The sequence below is a fragment of the Mustelus asterias genome, chromosome 17, assembly GCF_964213995.1.
Source record: "Mustelus asterias chromosome 17, sMusAst1.hap1.1, whole genome shotgun sequence".
Taxonomy (NCBI): Eukaryota; Metazoa; Chordata; class Chondrichthyes; order Carcharhiniformes; family Triakidae; genus Mustelus; species Mustelus asterias.
Genome location: NC_135817.1, coordinates 27,942,730 through 27,964,432, shown reverse-complemented (window position 1 = coordinate 27,964,432; position 21,703 = coordinate 27,942,730). Strand labels below are relative to the sequence as shown.

The 21,703-nt window shown below is 40.2% G+C and overlaps 1 protein-coding gene across 3 annotated transcripts in view; it reads left to right on the top strand.

Moving 5' to 3' along the window:
- LOC144506391 (MSL complex subunit 3-like) overlaps positions 1-21,703 on the top strand; it is a 67,366-nt gene that overhangs the window by 14,670 nt on the left and 30,993 nt on the right. Inside the window, exons 3-5 of one of the 3 annotated variants that reach the window (XM_078232427.1) lie at positions 6,275-6,370; positions 7,343-7,443; positions 17,332-17,456. In XM_078232427.1, coding sequence (XP_078088553.1) covers positions 6,275-6,370; positions 7,343-7,443; positions 17,332-17,456 — 322 coding nt within the window. Of the gene's footprint in view, positions 1-6,274; positions 6,391-7,342; positions 7,444-17,331; positions 17,457-21,703 lie in introns of all 3 variants that reach the window. The other 2 variants (XM_078232429.1, XM_078232428.1) reach the window with 2 other exon arrangements.

Genomic DNA, 21,703 nt, shown 5'->3' with positions numbered 1-21,703 from the left:
GTGGATAAGCCTACTAGAGGAGAGGCTGTACTTGATCTGGTGCTGGCTAATGAACCTGGACAGGTGGAGGATCTCTCGGTGGGTGAGCATCTTGGGGATAGCGATCATAATTCTATCTCCTTCACGATAGCATTGGAAAGAGATAGGATCAGGCAGGCTAGGAAAGTGTTTCTCTGGAGTAAAGGGAAATGCAGTGTCATCAGGGAGGAAATTAGACGGGTAAATTGGAAGGAGGCATTCTTGGGGAAAAGTACCGAAGGAAAGTGGAGGATTTTCAAGGAATATTTGTCTGGAGCTCTGCATGACAACGTTCCGATGAGACAGGGGGGTGTTGGTAGGGTACGGGAACCGTGGTGCACGAAGGTTGTGATGAACCTGGTGAATAAGAAAAGAGAGGCGTACAGAAGGTTCAGAGAGCTAGGAGGTGTTAAGGATTTAGAGGAGTATACGGGATGTAGGAAGGAGCTTAAGAAGGAAATTAGGAGAGCGAGAAGGGGTCATGAGAAGGCCTTGGCGGGTAAGATTAAGGAGAACCCCAAGGCTTTCTACAAATATGTCAAGAGTAAAAGGATGAGATGTGAAGGCATAGGACCCTTAAAAGGTGAAGGGGGAAAAGTTTGTGCGGAACCGTTAGAAATGGCGGAGCTGCTTAATGAATACTTTACCTCGGTATTCACGGTGGAAAGGGATCTGGGTGGTTGTACTGCTGGTTTGCGGTGGACAGAAAGGATCGAGCATGTGGACATAAAGAAAGAGGATGTGTTGGAACTATTGAATGGCATCAAGGTTGGTAAGTCGCCGGGACCGGATGGGATGTACCCCAGGTTACTGTGGGAGGCGAGGGAGGAGATTGCGGAGCCTTTGGCGATGATCTTTGCATCGTCGATGGAGACGGGAGAGGTTCCGGAGGATTGGAGGATTGCAGATGTGGTCCCTATATTCAAGAAAGGGAAGAGGGACAGCCCGGGAAATTACCGACCGGTGAGTCTAACCTCAGTGGTTGGTAAGTTGATGGAGAGGATCCTGAGAGACAGGATTTATGATCATCTAGAGAAGTTTAGTATGATCAAAAGTAGTCAGCACGGCTTTGTCAAGGGCAGGTCGTGCCTTACGAGCCTGGTTGAGTTCTTTGAAAATGTGACCAAACACATTGACGAAGGAAGAGCGGTGGATGTGGTCTATATGGACTTCAGCAAGGCGTTCGATAAGGTCCCCCATGCAAGACTTCTTGAGAAAGTGAGAGGGCATGGGATCCAAGGGGCTGTTGCCTTGTGGATCCAGAACTGGCTTGCCTGCAGAAGGCAGAGAGTGGCTGTGGAGGGGTCTTTCTCTGCATGGCGGTCAGTGACCAGTGGAGTGCCCCAGGGATCTGTTCTGGGACCCTTGCTGTTTGTCATTTTCATAAATGACCTGGATGAGGAAGTGGAGGGATGGGTTGGTAAGTTTGCTGACGACACCAAGGTAGGTGGTGTTGTGGATAGTTTGGAGGGATGTCAGAAGTTGCAGCGAGACATAGATAGAATGCAAGACTGGGCGGAGAAGTGGCAGATGGACTTCAACCCGGATAAGTGTGTGGTGATCCATTCTGGCAAATCCAATGGGATGAAGCAGCAATATAATATGAAGGGTACCATTCTTAGCAGTGTAGAGGATCAGAAGGACCTTGGGGTCCGGGTCCATAGGACTCTTAAATCGGCCTCGCAGGTGGAGGATGCGGTCAAGAAGGCGTACGGCGTACTGGCCTTCATTAATCGAGGGATTGAGTTTAGGAGTCGGGAGATAATGCTGCAGCTTTATAGGACCCTGGTTAGACCCCACTTGGAGTACTGCGCGCAGTTCTGGTCACCTCATTACAGGAAAGATGTTGAAGCCATTGAAAGGGTGCAGAGGAGATTTACAAGGATGTTGCCTGGATTGGGGGGCATGCCTTATGAGGATAGGTTGAGGGAGCTTGGTCTCTTCTCCCTGGAGAGACGAAGGATAAGAGGTGACCTGATAGAGGTTTACAAGATGTTGAGAGGTCTGGATAGGGTAGACTCTCAGAGGCTATTTCCAAGGGCTGAAATGGTTGCTACGAGAGGACACAGGTTTAAGGTGCTGGGGGGTAGGTACAGAGGAGATGTCAGGGGTAAGTTTTTCACTCAGAGGGTGGTGGGTGAGTGGAATCGGCTGACGTCGGTGGTGGTGGAGGCAAACCCGTTGGGGTCTTTTAAGAGACTTCTGGATGAGTACATGGGATTTAATGGGATTGAGGGCTATAGATAGGCCTAGAGGTGGGGATGTGATCGGCGCAACCTGTGGGCCGAAGGGCCTGTTTGTGCTGTGGCTTTCTATGTTCTATGTTCTAATATTGGAAGATATGAAATTTCTAGTGGAATGTGGCTGTCTAGTTTTGTCTTTTTTTTTAAGTTCCAGATATTTTGGGCAAGAATGCAGTATGCACCACCAAACAAACTCAACCAAATCAGTTGCCATGTATTGAATTTGATCACATTTTCACCAGCTTCTGTTCATTTCTCGTTATATTTGTCTAGTATTTACCAATTCCAAGATTTGTGTTTTGTGGAAAAACAATGCATAATTTTCCTGGCAGGAAATCCCCATTATCTCCAAACTGCTTTGTATGGTTATGCATTGGTAAAAGTTGCTAGGCCACACATTGATTGCTAAGATTATTTCCCTGAGCACTTGTGCTGTTATTGCATGACGTTTTGCACATTGATGGATGCAGAATACTTTTGTGTTGGTCAGATTGTCTTCTGAATAGGGAAGGCATCTGTATACTGTGCATAAGAGGACTAGGCAAGTAAAACACACCTTAATAGTGTCCTATCTTTGTATTTTAATCCAAGTCTGTATTCCAACACTCCTTCATTATCTTCGAATCCATTCAGTTTCCTGTGCTGGGCTGATTCGACAAATTTACATTGTGTATTTACCTATTTAGTCAGCAAGTTTTAACTTGTTGTGAAGAAATTTTATTTCCATTTAGCTGGTGTTATTTCTGCTGGATCTTTGTTTCTGATTCTTCATAAAGACGTTTCTATCTTGATTCATGATTCTTGCCTTGTCATCTTTCCCATTGAAAATAATGAGTTATTTTCATTTTCTGCTCATAACTCAACAATGTGAAATTGTCCTTGTATCTTTGTACCCTTTCAAGTGTCCCTGTGTCTTTGGAATTGCATAATCAGAGATGCATGTAACCTGAATCTTGCCATATTTCATGCATCACATATATTGCACCTGGATTATCCAAAATAAAAAAAAATGTTGTGTGTGCATCGTACAGATGCAAATACTTTTCACTTTCCCCTATCCACTCTGATGGTGGGGAGTTCAGATCAGAATTTGCAGATATCAAAACAACCAAGACCTATACAAACTCTGATTGGCACATCTTTACTAATGCTACAGGTGAATTGAAGGGCAAATCACTGAAAGTATGCAAACAGATGGGTTTTTGGCACTAAATATACATTCAACCACCATTTATATGTGTAGGTTATCTGAACACTGTATTTTCAAACTTAACTAAAGAGTCCTTTTGAGGTACTTGTAACATCTGCCAGTTAATCACCTCCCTTGGCATCCCATTTGAATTGACAAATTCACTGCTACTGTTTGAGTTCATTGTTTTTTTTTATTTTAGCAGTTTTACATTTATTGACTTCTATTTCACTTTATTGAAAGCCTCAAAAAATCTTTGTTGAGGTTGTAATATTAGTCCATCCAGGTGCAGAAACCATGATTTGATCGTAATAATAATGTCAATTGAAAACAAACCAACTACTTGCTGTTTTGATCTTCACATTGTTTAGTATATGATTTGTCTTACTGAATATTTATATGCTTGTAGGTTTATGGGCATGCACTCTCTTTATTATTTAACCTTATGCTGCTTTTGTTAATTAGCCTTCATTTGTTTAGACACAGTCCTGATAAGTCGTCGTGTTCTTATGTACAACTTTGTTACAGTACCATCCAAGGGCAATTATCCCAAATAAATCTGATTGTTGTGAAGTTCTGGTTGATGTTATTTCATTTATTTAATTCTGAACTACATTGCTTTAATTTTAAAAGTTGTATATCGTGTACGTTAGGGAAAAGACACATATTTTGCATGTTTAAAATCTGAGCTGCCAGATGCAATGTACAACCAGCATCATATATTTAGTTCTAATTGCAAGCTCATTCCTATTCTCAGCTTGAGGCAATTCCAGCCATTGTTTTAGGTAAATGCGAATATTAATCAAAAAGAATGGTTTACTAACAGATGGTTGACATTTGAGGTTGTTTTAAGAATCAGGCCTTTCTGGAATCTACTCCATCTTTTGATTATCATGTCCTCTAACTTCTGTCTTGAACAAGAGTTATAAATAAAGGAACAAACATTTCCGTGATTTCTGATAGTTTAATACATTGGTTGTAAAGTCCAATTTATGTTTCTTCAGTAATGTTTTTGGTGTTACCCTAGCAAATATTTGGGGGGCGGTTCTCCCAAAAAAATGCAAAGTGTCGAATTTGCGTAAAAACTGGAGTAAATCCTGTTGTTTTTTTTTCAACGGGCTTTTCAAAATGAACCTCCCACACTCTTGTGCAAAACCACCCCCCCACCAACGCCCCGACCACAGGCCTCCCTCCCTGTGTTACCAAGCCCAGCTGCAGAGTGGCAGTGGGACCCCCCCCACCTCCACCGATCCTGGCCCCATCTAGCCCCATCTCCTTGGCACAGCCCAGTGTCTGGTGGGTGGTGTCAAGGTGCCTCTTGGCATTGCCACTTTGCCCCTTGGACAGTGCCGGGGGCCAGGCTGGCACTGCCAAGCTGGCAGTGCCCAGCAGGCACCTCCCCCCAACCTCCTGAGTGGCATCCATGGCCCCCCCTTCACGCCAGCAGGGTCATGCTGACAGCTCCCCGCTAGTGAGGAACTGTTGTAAACCCCACTTCAGTGAAACACTCCTGACGGGGTGGGAGGAGAGGCTAGCAGGCCTGGAGACTTCAGTCCCGGTCCCTCTAATAATATGTTAATGCTCATTTTAATAATTTATTCAGTTCCGCACTGAGTTGACAATGCCAGAAATCCGGCGGCTGGTGATGCACAGAGGCCAGGGCACCCAGCGGAAGCCCACTACACGGCCTCCACTTGAGTCTCCTGGGAGAATCGCCACATTGATGTTTGGTTGTGATTTGTTGAATTGCTGCCATCAGTTATAAGAATGTAGGATTTTACCAGTCCTTATGCCTTTTAGAAGATTGATAAAGAGCAGTCTCTAAACCTGTAACAGTTTAATTTCAATACTTCAGTAAAACAAGGAGTCTTGATTCCACCATTTACAATTCCATGTAGCATGTTACTTTTCAAAGAATTTAGGAGCTATTGATGAAAATAGTAGATTTTCAATTATTTGTAACAATGTTCACTCGTATATCGATCCATTTTATTGATTAGACTTTTAAAATGTTCCCTCTGAAGTAAACTTTGGCAATTAATGGACTTTGTGTGATGGAAATTGAAATGTTTTATATTTGTGTCACTAATACAACGTGGTAGTATCATATTTGTCAACCGCCTCAATACAATTTGCTGTCTTTAATAAACAATGATTGTGGCTGCTAATCATTTTATATTGTAGCACCATTGTTATGCTCTTGTATATTTTTGAATGATATCTTTGAAAGTGACTTTGAATAATTAGACACAAAATGCGATTAAAATTAATAAATTCTAGGACAATATTGCAAAAGTTGCTTTAAAGTCTGACAATTATGTTGCACAACTGGGAAGAGCTAATGACACAAGACTCTTTTTGTGAAAAGCACACTCTGAAATAAAGGCCACGATTTATGATATTAGAATGTTAATTTTGGCATCACCTGGTATTTTGAATTGAGCCCGTGCTGCTTTTCAAAATGAAAATTCGAGGACCTGATTCACTTTAAACCTTATACTCGTCAGCTTTTCGGATTCCGTTTTTCTGTGCTTAGTATGTACACCGTGGTGAATACGTATTTCTATATTGCAAAAAATTTTATTTCTTCAAATATTGCTATATTGTGGTGTTTTTAAGCTTTTGATTTTAGTGGGTCAGTCCTTTCCCTAAACACACTTTTAACCCTTTCACTGACAAATTAATTAGAATTTCATTTTGAAAAAGTGGATTTGTGCTATTGAATGGGTTAATGGCTTTATTTTTGGTTTGTAAGCTTTATTTTTGAGTTCTTTTTTTTTTTGTTGCCCTTTATTTTTACCTGTCTTTATCCTCCTATCTCCAGCTGGGATAGATGGGCAGCAGAAGATCATGTACTTCGTGACACGGATGAAAATCGCAGATTACAGCGTAAATTGGCCAAGAAAGCTGTGGCTCGCATGTAAGAATAATTTACGTGATGTAAGCATCATTACATACCCCAAAGTATTTACAAAATAATAATTATATAAAAATGCTTGGCAGCTTGGTCAGATAAATGCATAAATCTTTTATCTGAAATCTGGCAAGAAAGACGTTCTTCAGGACTGATGAACTGAAGTTTGAGAAACAAATGAGTTGTGTTTATTTTCAATACAATATGCTGCCAGGGCATAGCTAATGCACAAATGGAATGGGGTCCCAATAGGAACAGGTTTAAAAGGTGAGTAAACATTCTCTTGTAGTGGCTGGAGTCAAAGTGCAAAGTCACAACAGGAGTCTTCCAAAATGTTCAATATGAGTTGCCTTCATGCAAAAAATGCTGTGATTGACTATGAAGTACCATTTGTGTCCCAAATAAGAGTAAAATTGCAGAAATCGCAAGCAGTGCAATGTCGGGCAGGAACTCCACAAAGGTCCATTGATTGAAGTTGCCTCAGAGCTTCCTATCTGCAGTGTTGTGAAAGGAGTACCATGGACCACTTGCAACTTACCCAATTTAAAACCAAATCCAGCAACACATGTACAAGTGTTCACTTCATTTCTGTAGTTTTCTTTGTGCTGGTGCTGAAGTGTTCCTAGCTGGATTAAAAATAAATAGGTTCAATGAAACTTAAATTGTGAAAACTATTGAATAATATTACTGGCCGGTTGGTAAATAAATAAATATTAACGCAAAATGGTATATGCAGTTTAAGGGTTTAAAAGTTACTGTTTCATTACTATATGTATACTGATAAATGTTTTACTGTTTTCTTAACTTCTGAAGTGACGATTTCAGTAGCTGAACTTTTTTATTACTTCAAACCTGTGTATTTCATGTCTTGGGACAGTGTTGTAGCAAATATATTTTTTGGAAATTATTCAAACTCTTATCTCGTGGAATAAATTCACAAAGGATTGATTGGTTTCATACTAACTTTCATGTGATTAGGAAAAACAAAGGGAAAAAGAAGCGTCGTTGTCGGCTACCAGGTGTTGACTCGGTGCTAAAAAGTCTTCCTGTGGATGAAAAGGAAGAGAAGGATGAAAACTGTGAGTATTTTTATTGGGTCATAGAGAAACTATGGCGCTGAGGAAGGCTATCGTCTCATTGGTTTGATCTAGATAGAAACTGGAACTCAATCAGTCCCATTTCTGAGTTGTATTTCCTTAGGCCTGTAAGGTTATTTAGCTCAAGCACTCATCAAATCTCTTATTATCAACGCTTCTGCCACCCCCTTGGATAGTGAATTCCAGGTCATTACCACTCACTGTTTAAAAAAAAAACTGTTCCTCACATTCCCCTGTACCTCTTGCCCAAAACCTTAAACCTGTGTCCCCTAATGCATGTACCAATCAGCTAATGGAAACAGCTTTTCTTTGACTACCTTCTCTAAACCTGCAATAAGCTTCTACACCTCTGTTAAATCTCCCTTCAATCTTCTTTGTTCCAGGGGAATGACCTGGCAAATCACATCTGCACCTGTTCTCATCCTTTCAAAGATGTGATGACTAAAACTGGATACAATACTCTATCATGGCCTTACCAGAGCTTTTAACATTTTCCTGTTTTTTTACTCAATATCTCGTAATAAGGCCCAAAATTCCATCATTGCAAACTTGCTTTTGTACTTAGTACCTCTTTTTAAAAAATCATTAATGGGGTATGGGTGTTGCTGGCTGGGCCAGCATTTGTTGCCCATACCTAATTGCTCTTGAATGTAGAGACATTTAAGAGTAAATCACATTGCTGTGGTCTGGAATCACATGGAGGCCAAACCAGTAAGGATGGCAGATTTCCTTCCCTATAGGTCAGTACTGAATCAGATGGTTTTTATGACAATCAAAAAATGGTTTCATGGTCATCATTGGATTTTTAATTCCAGATTTTAATTGAATTCAAATTTCATCATCTACTGTGGTATGATTCAAATGTAGGTCCCTAGGGCATTATCCTGGGTCTCTGGATTACTAGTCCAGTGGCCATTACCACTATGCTATTGACGTCATCTCTCTCTCTCTCCCCCCCCCCACCCCCCTCCCACCCCCCCACCCTCCCGGTGTTTTATTTAATGAAGTCCAAAATCTCATATGCTTTGCTAACCTGCTCTTTACTCAGTATCTCTAGTTATGAAGCCAAGATCCCACATGCTTTGCTAACTACTCTCTCATTACGTCCGCTGACCTTCAAAGATGTGAACCTCCAGGTTCTTCTATCATTGTACTCTTTTTCGAACTGTATCATTTAGACTATATTGCCTTTTCCATTTCTTCTGCCAAAGTGCATCACCTCACATCTCTCTGTGTTAAATTTTATTTGCCACTTGTCTGCTTATTCTGATGGCCTGCTTATCTCTGTCCTTTTGCAGTCGAATGGAATCATGCTCACTGTCAACCACAACTCCAAGTTTGGTATCATCAGCAAATTTTGAAATTTTACTCTTGTATTGTAAGATCCAAGACATTCATACATAGCAAAAAAAGGTAGTGTCCCAGCCCCTTGGCAATAGACAGACTACTATCACCCTCCAGTTCAAAAAATAGCCTACAAGCTCATGGAGTGTATTTGGGATAATTTCTTAGCAGTATGTTCTAATGTAAGCTCGGGAGCAGGCTTTTCTAGCCCCACTAACTTGCAATAAAATGGATTAATCAATATCCTCAAAGCAGAGGAGCCCCTGAATGACAGCGATCATAATATTTCATGTTCAGTTTGAAAGTGAAATGAGTGGGTCTAAGACTAGTGTTTTAAACCTAACTAAATTTAATTATAACTGTATGAAGGCAGAGTTGGCCAAAGTGAACTGGGAGATTAGGTTAAAAGGTATGACAATAGAAATGCGATAATAGACATTTGAGGAGATATTGAATAGTTCTCAGCAAAGATTTATCCCAGTGAGAATGAAAGACTTTTTTGAAAAGGATGCATCATCTGTGGCTGAATAAGGAAGTTAAGGATAATATCAAGTTGGGGAAAAAAACTGTACAAGTCTGTGAACATTAATGGTAGGTGAGATGATTGGGCAGATTTTAAGGACCAGCAAAGACTGACGTTAAAAAAAGGGAAAAATTAGAGTACGAGAAAAAAGTTGGCTAGAAACATAAAACCAAATAAAACTAAAGACTGACCCTAAGGGATGCCTCATCATTTCGAAAAAGGGGTTGTGGCTTTACTGGAATTACACTTGCCATTTGGTCTCCTGATGCTTAGTCACTGCATCCCCGTTAAAGCTCACACTGGAAGATGCAACAGTTCCAGTGTAAAATGAAACAAGTGGGCTTAGGTTGCATGCCAGGTGAATTCTTCAATGAGAACCAGACCAAGTACAATGGCCCAGATCAGCCATTTAGCAACAGAGAGGGTGCATCCAGCACTCACTGCAATTTAATCTGCACACTTAAGTCAGTGGTGGATGCATCTGGGCCATTGTACTTGGTCTGGTTCTCATGAAGAATTCACCTGGCATGCATTCTATGCCCACTTGTTTCATCATACTTTCTACTTGCCAAGCCACCTAAGGAGCCCTAATTCTGGTTACCTTACTAGCTTAAACCTGAAACAAAACTTTTTAAAAGATCACTGGTTGTTCCATTACAATTTTGCCTGTCAATTCCTTGGCTGGATCCCCATTCATCACATTGAATGTAGAAGATGGTTAGATTCAAAGTTCTAATTTAGATTCTTCCTTGTTCTTCTCCATTGATAATCTAAATCTTATGACATTTATCCAAGTGTTCCCCCACAGATACATAGTTTACTTTTCTCACTGATTTCCAGCACCAGGTCCAGCAATACCTCCTTCCAAGTTGGACCCAGAACACGCTAGTCTAGGAAGTTCTGCTGAACACATTCAGAAATTTTCCTTTCTTACCCATTCAATATTCTGAGAACCCTATGCATAAAATTAGTTTCTTTAAACTCTCCCTTGTGCTTTTGATGATGAAAAAGTGTTTTAAGTTTATAGGTTAGCACCTAAACAAGTCTGCAGAAGCCATGAGTCATGTGAAGTAAAAAGATCCGGCTATCTGAAAAGTAGGCTTTTTTTTTACAGTCTGACATCTTTGGTCTAACTGTATGGCTGGGAACATGCTTGGAACTGCTCCTACTTCGTTGATGTGCAGCAGGGACCCAATTTACATGCATGAGTAGAGCTTCTGGCAAAGTAATGCTGACAGATCTGAAGCAACTCCAAAGAATTTCCTTGGCTTATCAAGCAGCATTGTTTCTTTTTCTTTCAAAACTCCACTTTACAATCCCTACATGAACGACATACATGGCACAGATTTTGTCCCGAGGTTGCCAGTGTTGAGACACTGAACCTGTAATGTCACAACTTTTATTTTTTTCCGCCGCTAATATTCTTTCTTAGTTTTTGCATGATTAATTTGGAGAAAGGTATTAGAAATAGATACAGTCCCATAACTATTAGAGTGCTTGTGTAGCCTTTTGCAATTGTCTAAGCTATGTCACAATACCACCATGTGCTAAACAATTCCATTATTGTAAAGTAAGGTTACATCATCTTGTAAATTAGTGAAGATAAATGTAAATTAATCATGAAAAAATTTATGAAATCTTGATAAAGCAAGCCATTGCTTCTTAAACTCTCAAACTAAATTGGGAGATTGGACTAACCAACGGTACTGTTTAAATCATTTGCGGAATTCTATGAAGAAAATTCTAAGCGGTGAATGAGTGAGAAAACGGGAGAGTTTCAGACTCATTTTTTGGAAGAGTTTGAAAATGCAGTCTTATGGCAATTAGTGCATAAAAAGAGACAGGATGCAAATCTCGCCAGCAATGGAAGGGGCGGGGGTGGAGCCTCAGCTCAACCGAGAAGCCGGCTGCTGAGCTGTAGGGGTGCCATTGCACAGGTGCCCCGATTTTCCCAGTACACTGGGAGATCTGCTGCCACCCGCACCCTGCCGATTGAACCCTTGAAGAGTTTCCTCCCACCCCTGCTAATCCACCCCCCCCCCCCCCTCCCACCCGCAAAAACCCTGGCAGAGTTTCCCCCCCCTCCCTTCCCTCCCATCCTGTCATAGGTCATAACTCCATCCCACTCTGGCGCCAGGACTGCCAGACTGGCACTGCCCCATGGGTACTGTCTGCCCTTGCCCCTGATCATCTGGGAGCTTCAATGGCCTCCGATCCCCCTGGTGAGACCATCATGCCTGGTTCCTGCTAATGGTGACCATACACCTGTAAACTATGTCATTAATATCTAAATCGGCTTTGTGCCCTTTCTGGGATTTCACTGGCAAAACAAGGCCAGTACGATCCGATGAGGTAAAAACTGGTTGCTAACCTGACCTTTCGCCTCCTCCGATGTTACCACTTTTCTTCGCTGAAAGTCAGGTGGGACGAGGTCGTAAGATCGTGTCCCATGTCTTTTTTTGACAATCATAATCTATCTAGATGCATACAGGCCCAACGTTTTTAGTGATATTAGAAATAGAATTCCCATCCCTTTTGCTGAGGAGCTTTGGAGATGTTCTGAATTGAGTGCAAACGGAGACTAAAAATGATTCAGATTCTTAAATATTGGCAATATTGATGTCATGTAAATTACGTCAGATGCAGGTTTACGGTGACCAAATCTATGTGCAAATTGGTATAGGGTACGTAAAGTTAGAGGTGAATAATAGTTCAAAGACTGGTGTTGGAGAAGTGGGTTCCAGTTTGTGAGAGACTGGCCCCAGTATTGGAGAATGTGGGGCTGTGCCGTTGGAACGGTCCACACCTGAACCATGCTGGGTATAGTGTTCTTGCCAACTGCGTATCTAGGGAGGTAGAGAGAGCTTTAAACTAAATAGAGGTGTCAAGAGATCAAATGTGGAATGATGTGGTTTATTCAAGAGGAAAATTGTAATATGGGAAATAAGGTTTAAAGAATGGCAGGAAGGAAGAGAGCGAGCAAATAAACATAAGAATGCACAAAAAATCTAGGGTACAAGTTACAAATATAGAAAAAAGATTAAACTAAAGGCTCTATCTAAATGCACACAGCATTTGTAAAGTAAACAAATTAATAGCACAGATTGAGTAAATTAATATCTGATGGTTATTCTGAAGATTGCAGGAGGACAAGGATTTAGGTCCTGATTATTGAGGGGTATGTGACATTCAAGAAGAGTAGGAAGCTAGGTAAAGGTGAAGGGGTACACTGTTGATCAATGATGGTATTGTTGCAATTGTTAAAAATGCTTGTTTCAGACGATTAGGATGTAGAATCAGTTTGGGTGGAGCTGAAGAATAGTAAAGAAAAGAAGTCATTAGTAAGAGTGATCTACAGTCCCCTAACCACAATGTAGGACAAAGTATACAAGAAGAAATATTGGGTGCTTGTGATAAAAGAACAGCAATTATCATGGCTGCCTTTAATCTAAGTATACACTGGAAAAATCAGATTGGCTGTCATAGCCTGGATGAGGAGTTTATAGAATGCTTTTGAGATAATTTCTTAAAGCACTAGCCAGAGAGCAGGCTACATTAGACTTACTATTGAGTAATGTGACAAGATTAATTAATTAATGACCTCAGATTGAAGGCACTCCTAGCTAACAGTGACCACAACATGATTGAATTTTACGTCCAGTTTGAAAGGGAAAATATGGATCTAAGACTAGTGTTTCAAACTTAAATAAGTACAACTATGTGGACATGGAAACTGAGCTAGCAGAAGAGAACTGGGACACTAAGCTAGGAGATATAACAGAGAAGCAGTGGCAGACATTTAAGGGGATGTAGGTATATTCCTACTGTAAAGAAAACTTATAAGGGGAGGGCCATTATCCATGGTTAACTAAAGAAGTTAAGGGAGGCATCAAACTTAAGGGAAAAAAACTTATAACTTCGCAAAGATGAGTAGCACGTCAGATGATTGGTCAGAATATAAAGAACAACAAGGAATGACTAATTAGGAGGAAGAAATTCGAGTATAAGAGAAAGCTAGCTATAAATTTAAAAATGGATAGCAAGAGTCTGCAGATATTTAAACAGGAGGAGAGTAAGTAGATTGTTGGTCCTCTTGAGAGTGAGAATGGAGAGTTGATAGTAGATAATAGAAAAATGGCAGATGTTTTGCTTCTGTATTCACTAGAAGATATAAACATTCCAGTAACAGCTGTAAATCAGAATGTGGAGAGGAGAGAGGAACTTGGTGAAATTACAATCATGGGGAAACCATACTGAGAAAACTAATGGAGATGCGGGCTGACAAGTCTCCATGTCCTGATGGACTTCATCTTAGGGTCACAAAAAAGGTGGCTGATTAGATGGTTGGTGTTAATTTTCCAAAATTTGTTAGATTCTAGAACGGTTCCATCAGCTGGAAAGTGGCAGATATAACTTTTCTATTCAAAAAGGGTAGATGGCGGGGGAGGGGTGGGCATGGTCAGCATGGTTTATGAAAAGGAAATCCTGTTAAACCAATTTACTTGAGGCCTTTGAAGGAACAACGTCCTGTGGATAGAGGAGAGCCTGTAGACATACTGCGCTTGGATTTATAAAAAACATTTGATAAGGTGCCACAGCAAAGATTATTGCAATAAATAGAAGCTCATGGTGTATTGGGTAACGCATTAGCTTGGACTGAAGAATAGCTGGCAGAAAACAGAGTATACATAATGGGATAAAAGCAAAAAACTTCAGATGCTGGAAATCTGAAATAAAAACATAAAATTCTGGATAAACCCAGCAGGTATGGCTGCATCTGTGGAGAGAAACAGAGTTAATGTTTCGAGTCCAAATAATCCTTTTACAGAAGGGTCATGGGTCTTTGTCATGGGCAGGATGTGACAAGTGGAGTCCCAAGGAATCTGTGCTGAGCCTTCAACATTTTACAATTTACATCAGTGACTTAGATGAAGAGAGCAAAGACCTGGTAGCTAAATTTGCACAACGCAAAGATGGGTAGGGAAGTATGTTGCGAAAAAGACGTGCACAATTTGCAGATGGATGAAGATAGGTTGAGTGAGTGGGCAAAAATCTGACAGATGGAGAATAAAGTGCGAAAGTGCGAAGTTGTTCACTTTGGCAGGAAGAATAAAAGAAAGTACTACTTGAATGGAATTTAACTACAGAATGCCACGGTGCAGAGATCTAGGTGTTCTTGTGCATGAGACACAAGTTTGTGTGCAGGTGTAGCATATAATCAAGCAGGCTAATGGAATGCTATCCTTTTATTATGGGAGGAATTGAAAATTAAAGTAAGGATGTTAAGTTTCACTTATATAGGGCATTGGTGAGACTGGCATCTCGAATATAATGTGCAGTTTTGGTCTCCATATTTAAGGAAGGATATAAATGTGTTAGAAGCCATGCAAAGGATGTTTACTAGGTCAATACCTGGAATGAGTGAGTTGAATGACAGGTTTTAGGGGCCAAGTGGTCTACTTCTGCTCCTATTTTATCTGTAATTCCATGTGGGATTTCTACTGGCGCTTTGGGAACAGAAATCCACAACTATTCAAAGAAAATCTATATGAATGACATTTTCATGTGGAATGGTCCTCAGCTTTTGTTGCACTCATGTAGAGGTCCTGGAGTTTCATGTTATGGATTTAAAAATTGGAATCTTGTGCCCCAATTACAAGCCATTAATATTGACCCTTGTTTTAAAATTATGAACAAAACACAGATGAGATAGTCTGGTACAAAATGCTGTTGGTGCTTTTGTTTCCAAAATTGTTTTGATGTTACAAGAAGAAAGACACATTCTTCCCCTCCCACAGCAACCTGAAAAATGTAATATTATCAGAAAATGTCAGAGGGAAAAAGTCCAGGCGATATACAAACAAGGGGCAAGAGTAGGCCATTCAGCCCTTTGAGCCTGCGCTGCCATTTAATAAGATCATGGTTGTTCTGATGGTAAACTCAAATCTGCAACCTGCCTATCCTTGATAACCTATCACCCCTTTGCTTACCAAGAATCAGTCCACCTCTGCCTTAAAAATATTCAAAGATTCTGCTTCCACTGCCTTATCAGGAAGTGTTGCAAAGACTTAAGACTCTTTGAGAAAACATTTCTCCTGACATTTTCTGACATAGTTTTGCAAAAATTTATCATGCAAAAGTTACATATTGTGCCTTTATCTAAGTATTCATGTTTTAAAATCCATATAGCAAACGGATTAAAAATCACAGAATCATGGAATTAATGCAGCGCAGAAAGAGGCCATTTGGCCCATTGTGTCTGTACCGGCTCTCCAAACGAGCAACATGACTGAGTGCCATTCCCCTGCCTTTTCCCTGTGCCCCTTCACATTATTTCTATTCAAGTAATCATCTAATGGATATACCATATAGGTACTGACTTGTGCAAGGAGAACACAACAGAATGGGTCAAATGTCTCCGTATGTTATAATTTATAGTGTGGTCCACTGCTCTTTGCATTAGGTTATGGAAAACAATGTGCTTTTTAATGTTAATATACTGTATTACATTGAATAAATTACGCTGCTAGCATTATTTTGTTTCTGGTGGATGGAGGGAGTGCGAAGATTACTGCCTAACTCTTAATTACTTTGTTTCGACAAAAATGGGAATATTGGTGTAACTAAAGAAAAATATAGATGGCTTTGTATTTTTAGTTTTAAAAAGATTTAACCGAGTTGATATTGTACTAAGCATTTAACCTCCTTCAAAAACACCAATGAAGCTATTTTTGTTTTGACTGCGTTCGTTCAATTCCCGAATAGAGATCTTGCTCATGATTTAAGTATCACTTAATTTCAATGGTGTTTGCTCCTGAAAGTTCATTTTGTATATACTGATTATGGACCATCATCCTTTATTTACCATTACCTTTATTTACTATTTCTTCATAAATGTAAGATATAGGAGCAGAGGTAGGCGGGACCTGCTCTGACATTCAACCAGATCATGGCTGATGATATATCTCAATGGCATTTTCCTGTACTATCCCCTTGATGTCTTTAATATCTAGAAATCTACCGAACTCTGCCTTGAGCATATTCAAAGATTGAAGCTCCATGGCTCTCTGCGGTAGAGAATTTCAAAGATTCTTCATCCTCTGAATGAAGAAATTCCTCCTCATTGTAGTTCTAAGATGACCGAAGTTTAAACCTTATTTATTAGTGTCACAAGTAGGCTTACATTAACACTGCAATGTACTTACTGTGAAAATCCCCTAGTACTGCTTGTTTTAAGACCATGTCCCCTGATTCTAGAGACCCCTCAGCCAGGAGAAGCATTCATCCTGCATCTACCCTATCAAATCCTGTAAGGATTTTGTATGTTTCAATGAGATCATCTCTCATTCTTTGAAACTCTCAAGAATACAGTCCCAGTCTCCTCAATCTCCCCTAATGGGACAATCCCGCCATCCCAAGAATTAGTCTAGTGAACCTTTATTGCACTCCCTCTATGGCAAGTACATCCTTCATTTGTAAGGAGACCAAAGCTGTACATCATACTTCAGGTGTAATCTCACCATAGCTCAATACAATTGCAGCAAAATGTCTTTACCCCTGTTTTCAAATTCTCTTGCAATAAAGGCCAACCATTTGCCTTCCTAATTGCTTGCTGCACCTAAGTTAAACATAATGGGCCAGAATCATCTTCAATGGACTAAGGTTAGTGGCAGAAACTCGAGTTGCTTTACGCAAACTAAAGATATTTCCCAAGATTGAAGTTTGAATCGAAACACTTGAAGATCTGAAGTTCTTGAAAACCAAAGGAAAACTGGTGTGATGCCTGTATGACTAGTGAAGGATGTTTTCCTCACAAAAATAGACTATAACAATTAATGAGGGGAAAGCTCTTAAAAAGCAATGTTGAAAATTTTGAATACTGTAAATGGTGCTTCTTTGTTAGATTTCAGAATTTAAAATTCTGTTTACTCCTGAGATTGTGAATGAATCACATTTTCAGCAGTAATATTAAGAACCTTTTCCCTTTTCTTCCCTTTTTGAAGCTTTAAGTGCTACTTCTAATGATGAGGTGGATGATGATGATGACGAAGACAACGATATAGATGGTACAGATGAAGAATCATTAGAGTGTGAAGATGACAGTGAACCAGAAGAAATAATCGAAATGGTAAATAAAACAGAAAATGTTGTAAAGCAGGTCAGGCACCACATGCCAAGAGAGAAAGTTTCACAGAATCACAGAATTGTTTTGGCGCAGAAGGAGGCCATTTGACCCATTGTGTCTGTACCAGCTCTCCGAATTAGCAAATTGCTTCGTGCCATCGCCCTCCCTTCTCCCTCAGATCAATGATTTTTCATCAGAACTGGTCGAGAAATGGTAAATTTTCCTTTGGCTGAAAACATCCTGTTTGAAAATGCTTGAATATTATCCTCAAGCAAGATTGATGCCAATTAAATGCTTTCTGTGAGCATGATAGTTCCTGACGACCATCTACTCCAATAAGACAAATTGCCAAAATGAAAATATATTTTGTGTAAACTTTCTCAAAGTTACAAATATATTTCTCCACATGCAGTTGTAGGCTATTTGGTACACCTCATTTCTATATCCATCGTAAGTCAAATTTAAAGTTTAAGTGAATGCAACCAAATTAATTATCCCAAACCTTCCCAGGATAATTTGCCAAATCCACCATGATCTAAGCATAATTTCTCTTGTTTGTGGATTGGTTTATTTTAGCTGCTCCCACAGATGATACAGCATATTAAGAATTTATAGATTTTCTTTTGTTTAAAACAGTTAAACTTAAAATTCCTTAAATGCAACCACTACCTCTCACTCACTATCACAAGCAGCACAGCAGCAAATGTATAATTCCTTTAATGTAGTAAAATGTCCCAAGGTGGTTCACAGGAGCATTATCAAACAAAATATGACACTGAGCCACATAAGTATTGGGATTAATGTTTGCTTGGCTGAGGTGGTCGGATTGAAGTTGGGGGGTGGGGGACACTTTCAGTTGTGCGTTCCCAAGAGACATGCTGGCTTTCCAACAAGGTCCTGTTCCTAAACCGACGTGGTAGGTGTTGTACACCGGCTACTTGTTGAAATGTGGCAGACAATCAATGAAGTCCCTTGAAGGTAACTGGCAAGCCTCTAGGCTGTCAATGAAACCATGGCGGACTCCCAGCTGCAGCGTTGGTAGACAATGGAGCTAGAAGCTTCAATCTATTTGGATGGCGCCACTTCGAATATTGACAGCAACCACTAGGGGTTTGGGGGCTTTCCCCAGGCGTCTCTGAAGGCCCTAATCTTGTTGGCTATCACTGTACCTAATTTGTGGTTAGTAATTGGGAATGGAAGTGCCCTCATACCCCCCTTTCTATTTCAGTAGCACTTTTGATTGTGAGACTGCTAATCTGTTAGTGCTGGATAGTCTCCTATTGACCCTCTAGACCCTGTTCATCGACCTCAATTGGACAGATCTCATGGAGACAACCAGCTAATTGGCCATCTCCCTCAAAATTGCTCTCTGAATCTCCCTGCTGACACTTGTGGCACTCACATGTCATCCCAAAGTTTGAGGGATTTGGACCCGAGGAAAGGTAGATATCTGTGTCGTGATTATGGTACTAGATTGATAATACATTCAGCCTTGTTGGTGACATGCACATTCTAAGAACAAATAAAACTAAAATAAAACCAAAAAAATTGAAATGTAAATGGTTAAAAATATGTTATTTATATCTTAAAAGCCTGGTGACTGTGTGTTATACCAAACCTCCCTGTTGTGCATGATGACATCACAGCAATGCTGATTCAGATGTTTAGAAATAGTTCTTAATATGGATGCAATACTGATCCGAACTGCAGTATCAATAATTTGAAAGCATAATACAAAGGAAAAATGCATGATAGAACATAAGAATTTAAATATACAAGAAAAGGACAACTACCTACCAGTTTGTTTTTAAATCACGTTTTCTCAATCCCTCCTTTTTCCAGGAACACACCAGTTTGTTTCGTGATGTCATTTATATTATCTGTTTCACTGGTTTTCCCTTGTAATTTATTCCTCAACTCTATTGTCCATTGACTAAGAGAAATGTTATTCTTTTCAAATTATCAACGTTTGAGCTTCTCTTTCCTTCCATTTGTAAGGTCTGTATATGATAAGAATTTTAATTTAGATTGCCTTGAGTAGTTGCCCTTTTCTCTCAAGAAAATGAGCCTGATATACTTCATTTTAGCTCACAGTTTAAATTTCTGATCTCCAGAATAATCTTGGCTCACTTCTGTACCTGCACAAGGCCGAGAATATTCTAGCAAATTAGCTGCCTAGCACTACATAGTGCTGCAGTCAAGGTCTGACAAACATACTATTCAACATCATACAGTCTCAGTGTAATTTATCTGTTTGCTAAGGCAGAATACCCTCATTTGCATGTTTATAGCACTGTGCTGATTTTTTAGAACTTATTTGCTGAAAACACAAGTTTCTTTCCTAGTCTGCACTCAAGTATTGTTCCATTTAACACATCACCTCTCTTTTGGTTCCTAATTGCCTATTACGATCCCTGTAGAGACGGAAAGTGTTTAAAGACATGTGAATTTCCCAGTAACACAGAGTCATATGATGGGATTCGTGTTTTAAGACTTTTACTGTAACATACTAAACATTACTTAGCGGGCAACTACCACCGATCACGGCGTATAAGTCAACCCTTTTTTTTGGCAATAAAAAAATCATGCTTTTGCATATACTGCACATAAATCGACCCACCCCATCCCCCTTTCAGCTGTGGAATGCTATACACGCGTGAGTAGTCAGCCTTGATATTCCACCCCCAGAAATGCGTGTTATACTGTAAGTCACCACATAGGATCAGGCAGGCTATACAGGCTGTGTTGTGAAGATGATGAGTGGGAGCTGAAGACACATCCACACAGCAACCTGTGTGTAGCATGGTGATTGATGAATGGAAATAGGTTCTCCAGTAAAAAGAATGAGATATGAAGCTACTTTCAAGCTAAAAGTCATAATGTTTGCTAACTTGTCAATAACTGCTGCCATGAGGGAATTTGGTGTTAATGAAAACTGGTCCAAGAATGGAAGAAGGAATCTGCCCGGAAGAAGAAGCCCAAGACCAAATGTGCCATTGGAACAGAGACTAACCACTGGTCTGATCTTGAGAAGCATGTATTAGAATAGGTCCTTGATCATTGGAATGGTTATCCCGTCACAAGAAATAGCAGGCAAAATCTTGAGCCTGTGTTCGCCATCTGCGAGGTGCCTGGCGGGGTCTCAAGATTTCAAAGTCCCAGTTTTAGCAGCGGGAACGTGACTTTGGATCATCCCTGCCCACCGCCGGTGACATCGTCAGGTTCACGCCCATGAGGCCCCAGTGGTGGGGTGGGGGGAAGTTTATTGCAGTTCTGATCAGAGCGCCCTTTAAAGATGTCACTCCAATCTTTGAGCAGCTGGGTTTTGCCGGTGTGTTTAAGCCCCAGCCCCCGGTATGATGATATGAATCGTGCCGCCTTGGTTTTTTTTTCTGGCAGTGTGTGATAGAACCTGGAGACAAAACCTACCAGTTTCTCTGGAGAGAAACACAGGTTTTCTCACCAGAAGCAACACTGCCATTTTTTGGTAAGAGTTCATCCATAATGTGTAAAAATGCACTTTAATGGGCCAAATTAAATTGTGAGTCCAGCAAAGATTTTAGGCCAAAAGCTTTATGGAATGAAAATGTCTAATTTTGTAGCCGAAGACTAAGGTTGCTCAGAGACTGCCAAAATGACCAGTTTCCAGCAATTCATCATCAGTGGCAAAAACATGAGGACTCCATTAACTCACTTGACAATATGCCCCTGAATTTCAATATGCCCAGCAACCAAACGGAAACAGAAAGATTTAAAACCATTTTAATGAAAACGACAAGACATAAGAAGAAAAGATTCACAGTGATACCAGCCTGTATGGCTGAAGGAAGGAAATTAAAGCCTTTGGTAATGTACACATGGTAATGTTGGATATTAAGTTTCCTGCAAGAGTTTTTGTGTGTGCCTATGATGAGGATTGGGTGAATAAGGATGGAATGATGTCATTGATAAGTAATGTGCAGAATAGGTATCCAGATGGCACATGTAAAGAATGCAGCTTATTAGTGTGAGACATGTTCAGACCTCATAGAACCAATGAGACCAAAAGATGCCTGCAAAGAAATAACATCACATTGTAGTTATACCAGGGAATCTAATGTCCATAGTTCAGTTTTTGGATATGTGCCTCAGCAATTCATTCAAGGAGCATGTTTGTGCCAAATGGAATAGGTAGATGGTTAATAAAGGAAAACCATCGTAAAGAAGGGACATATGCATGCTGCCCCACTTGATGTTTGTGGGGTTTCATT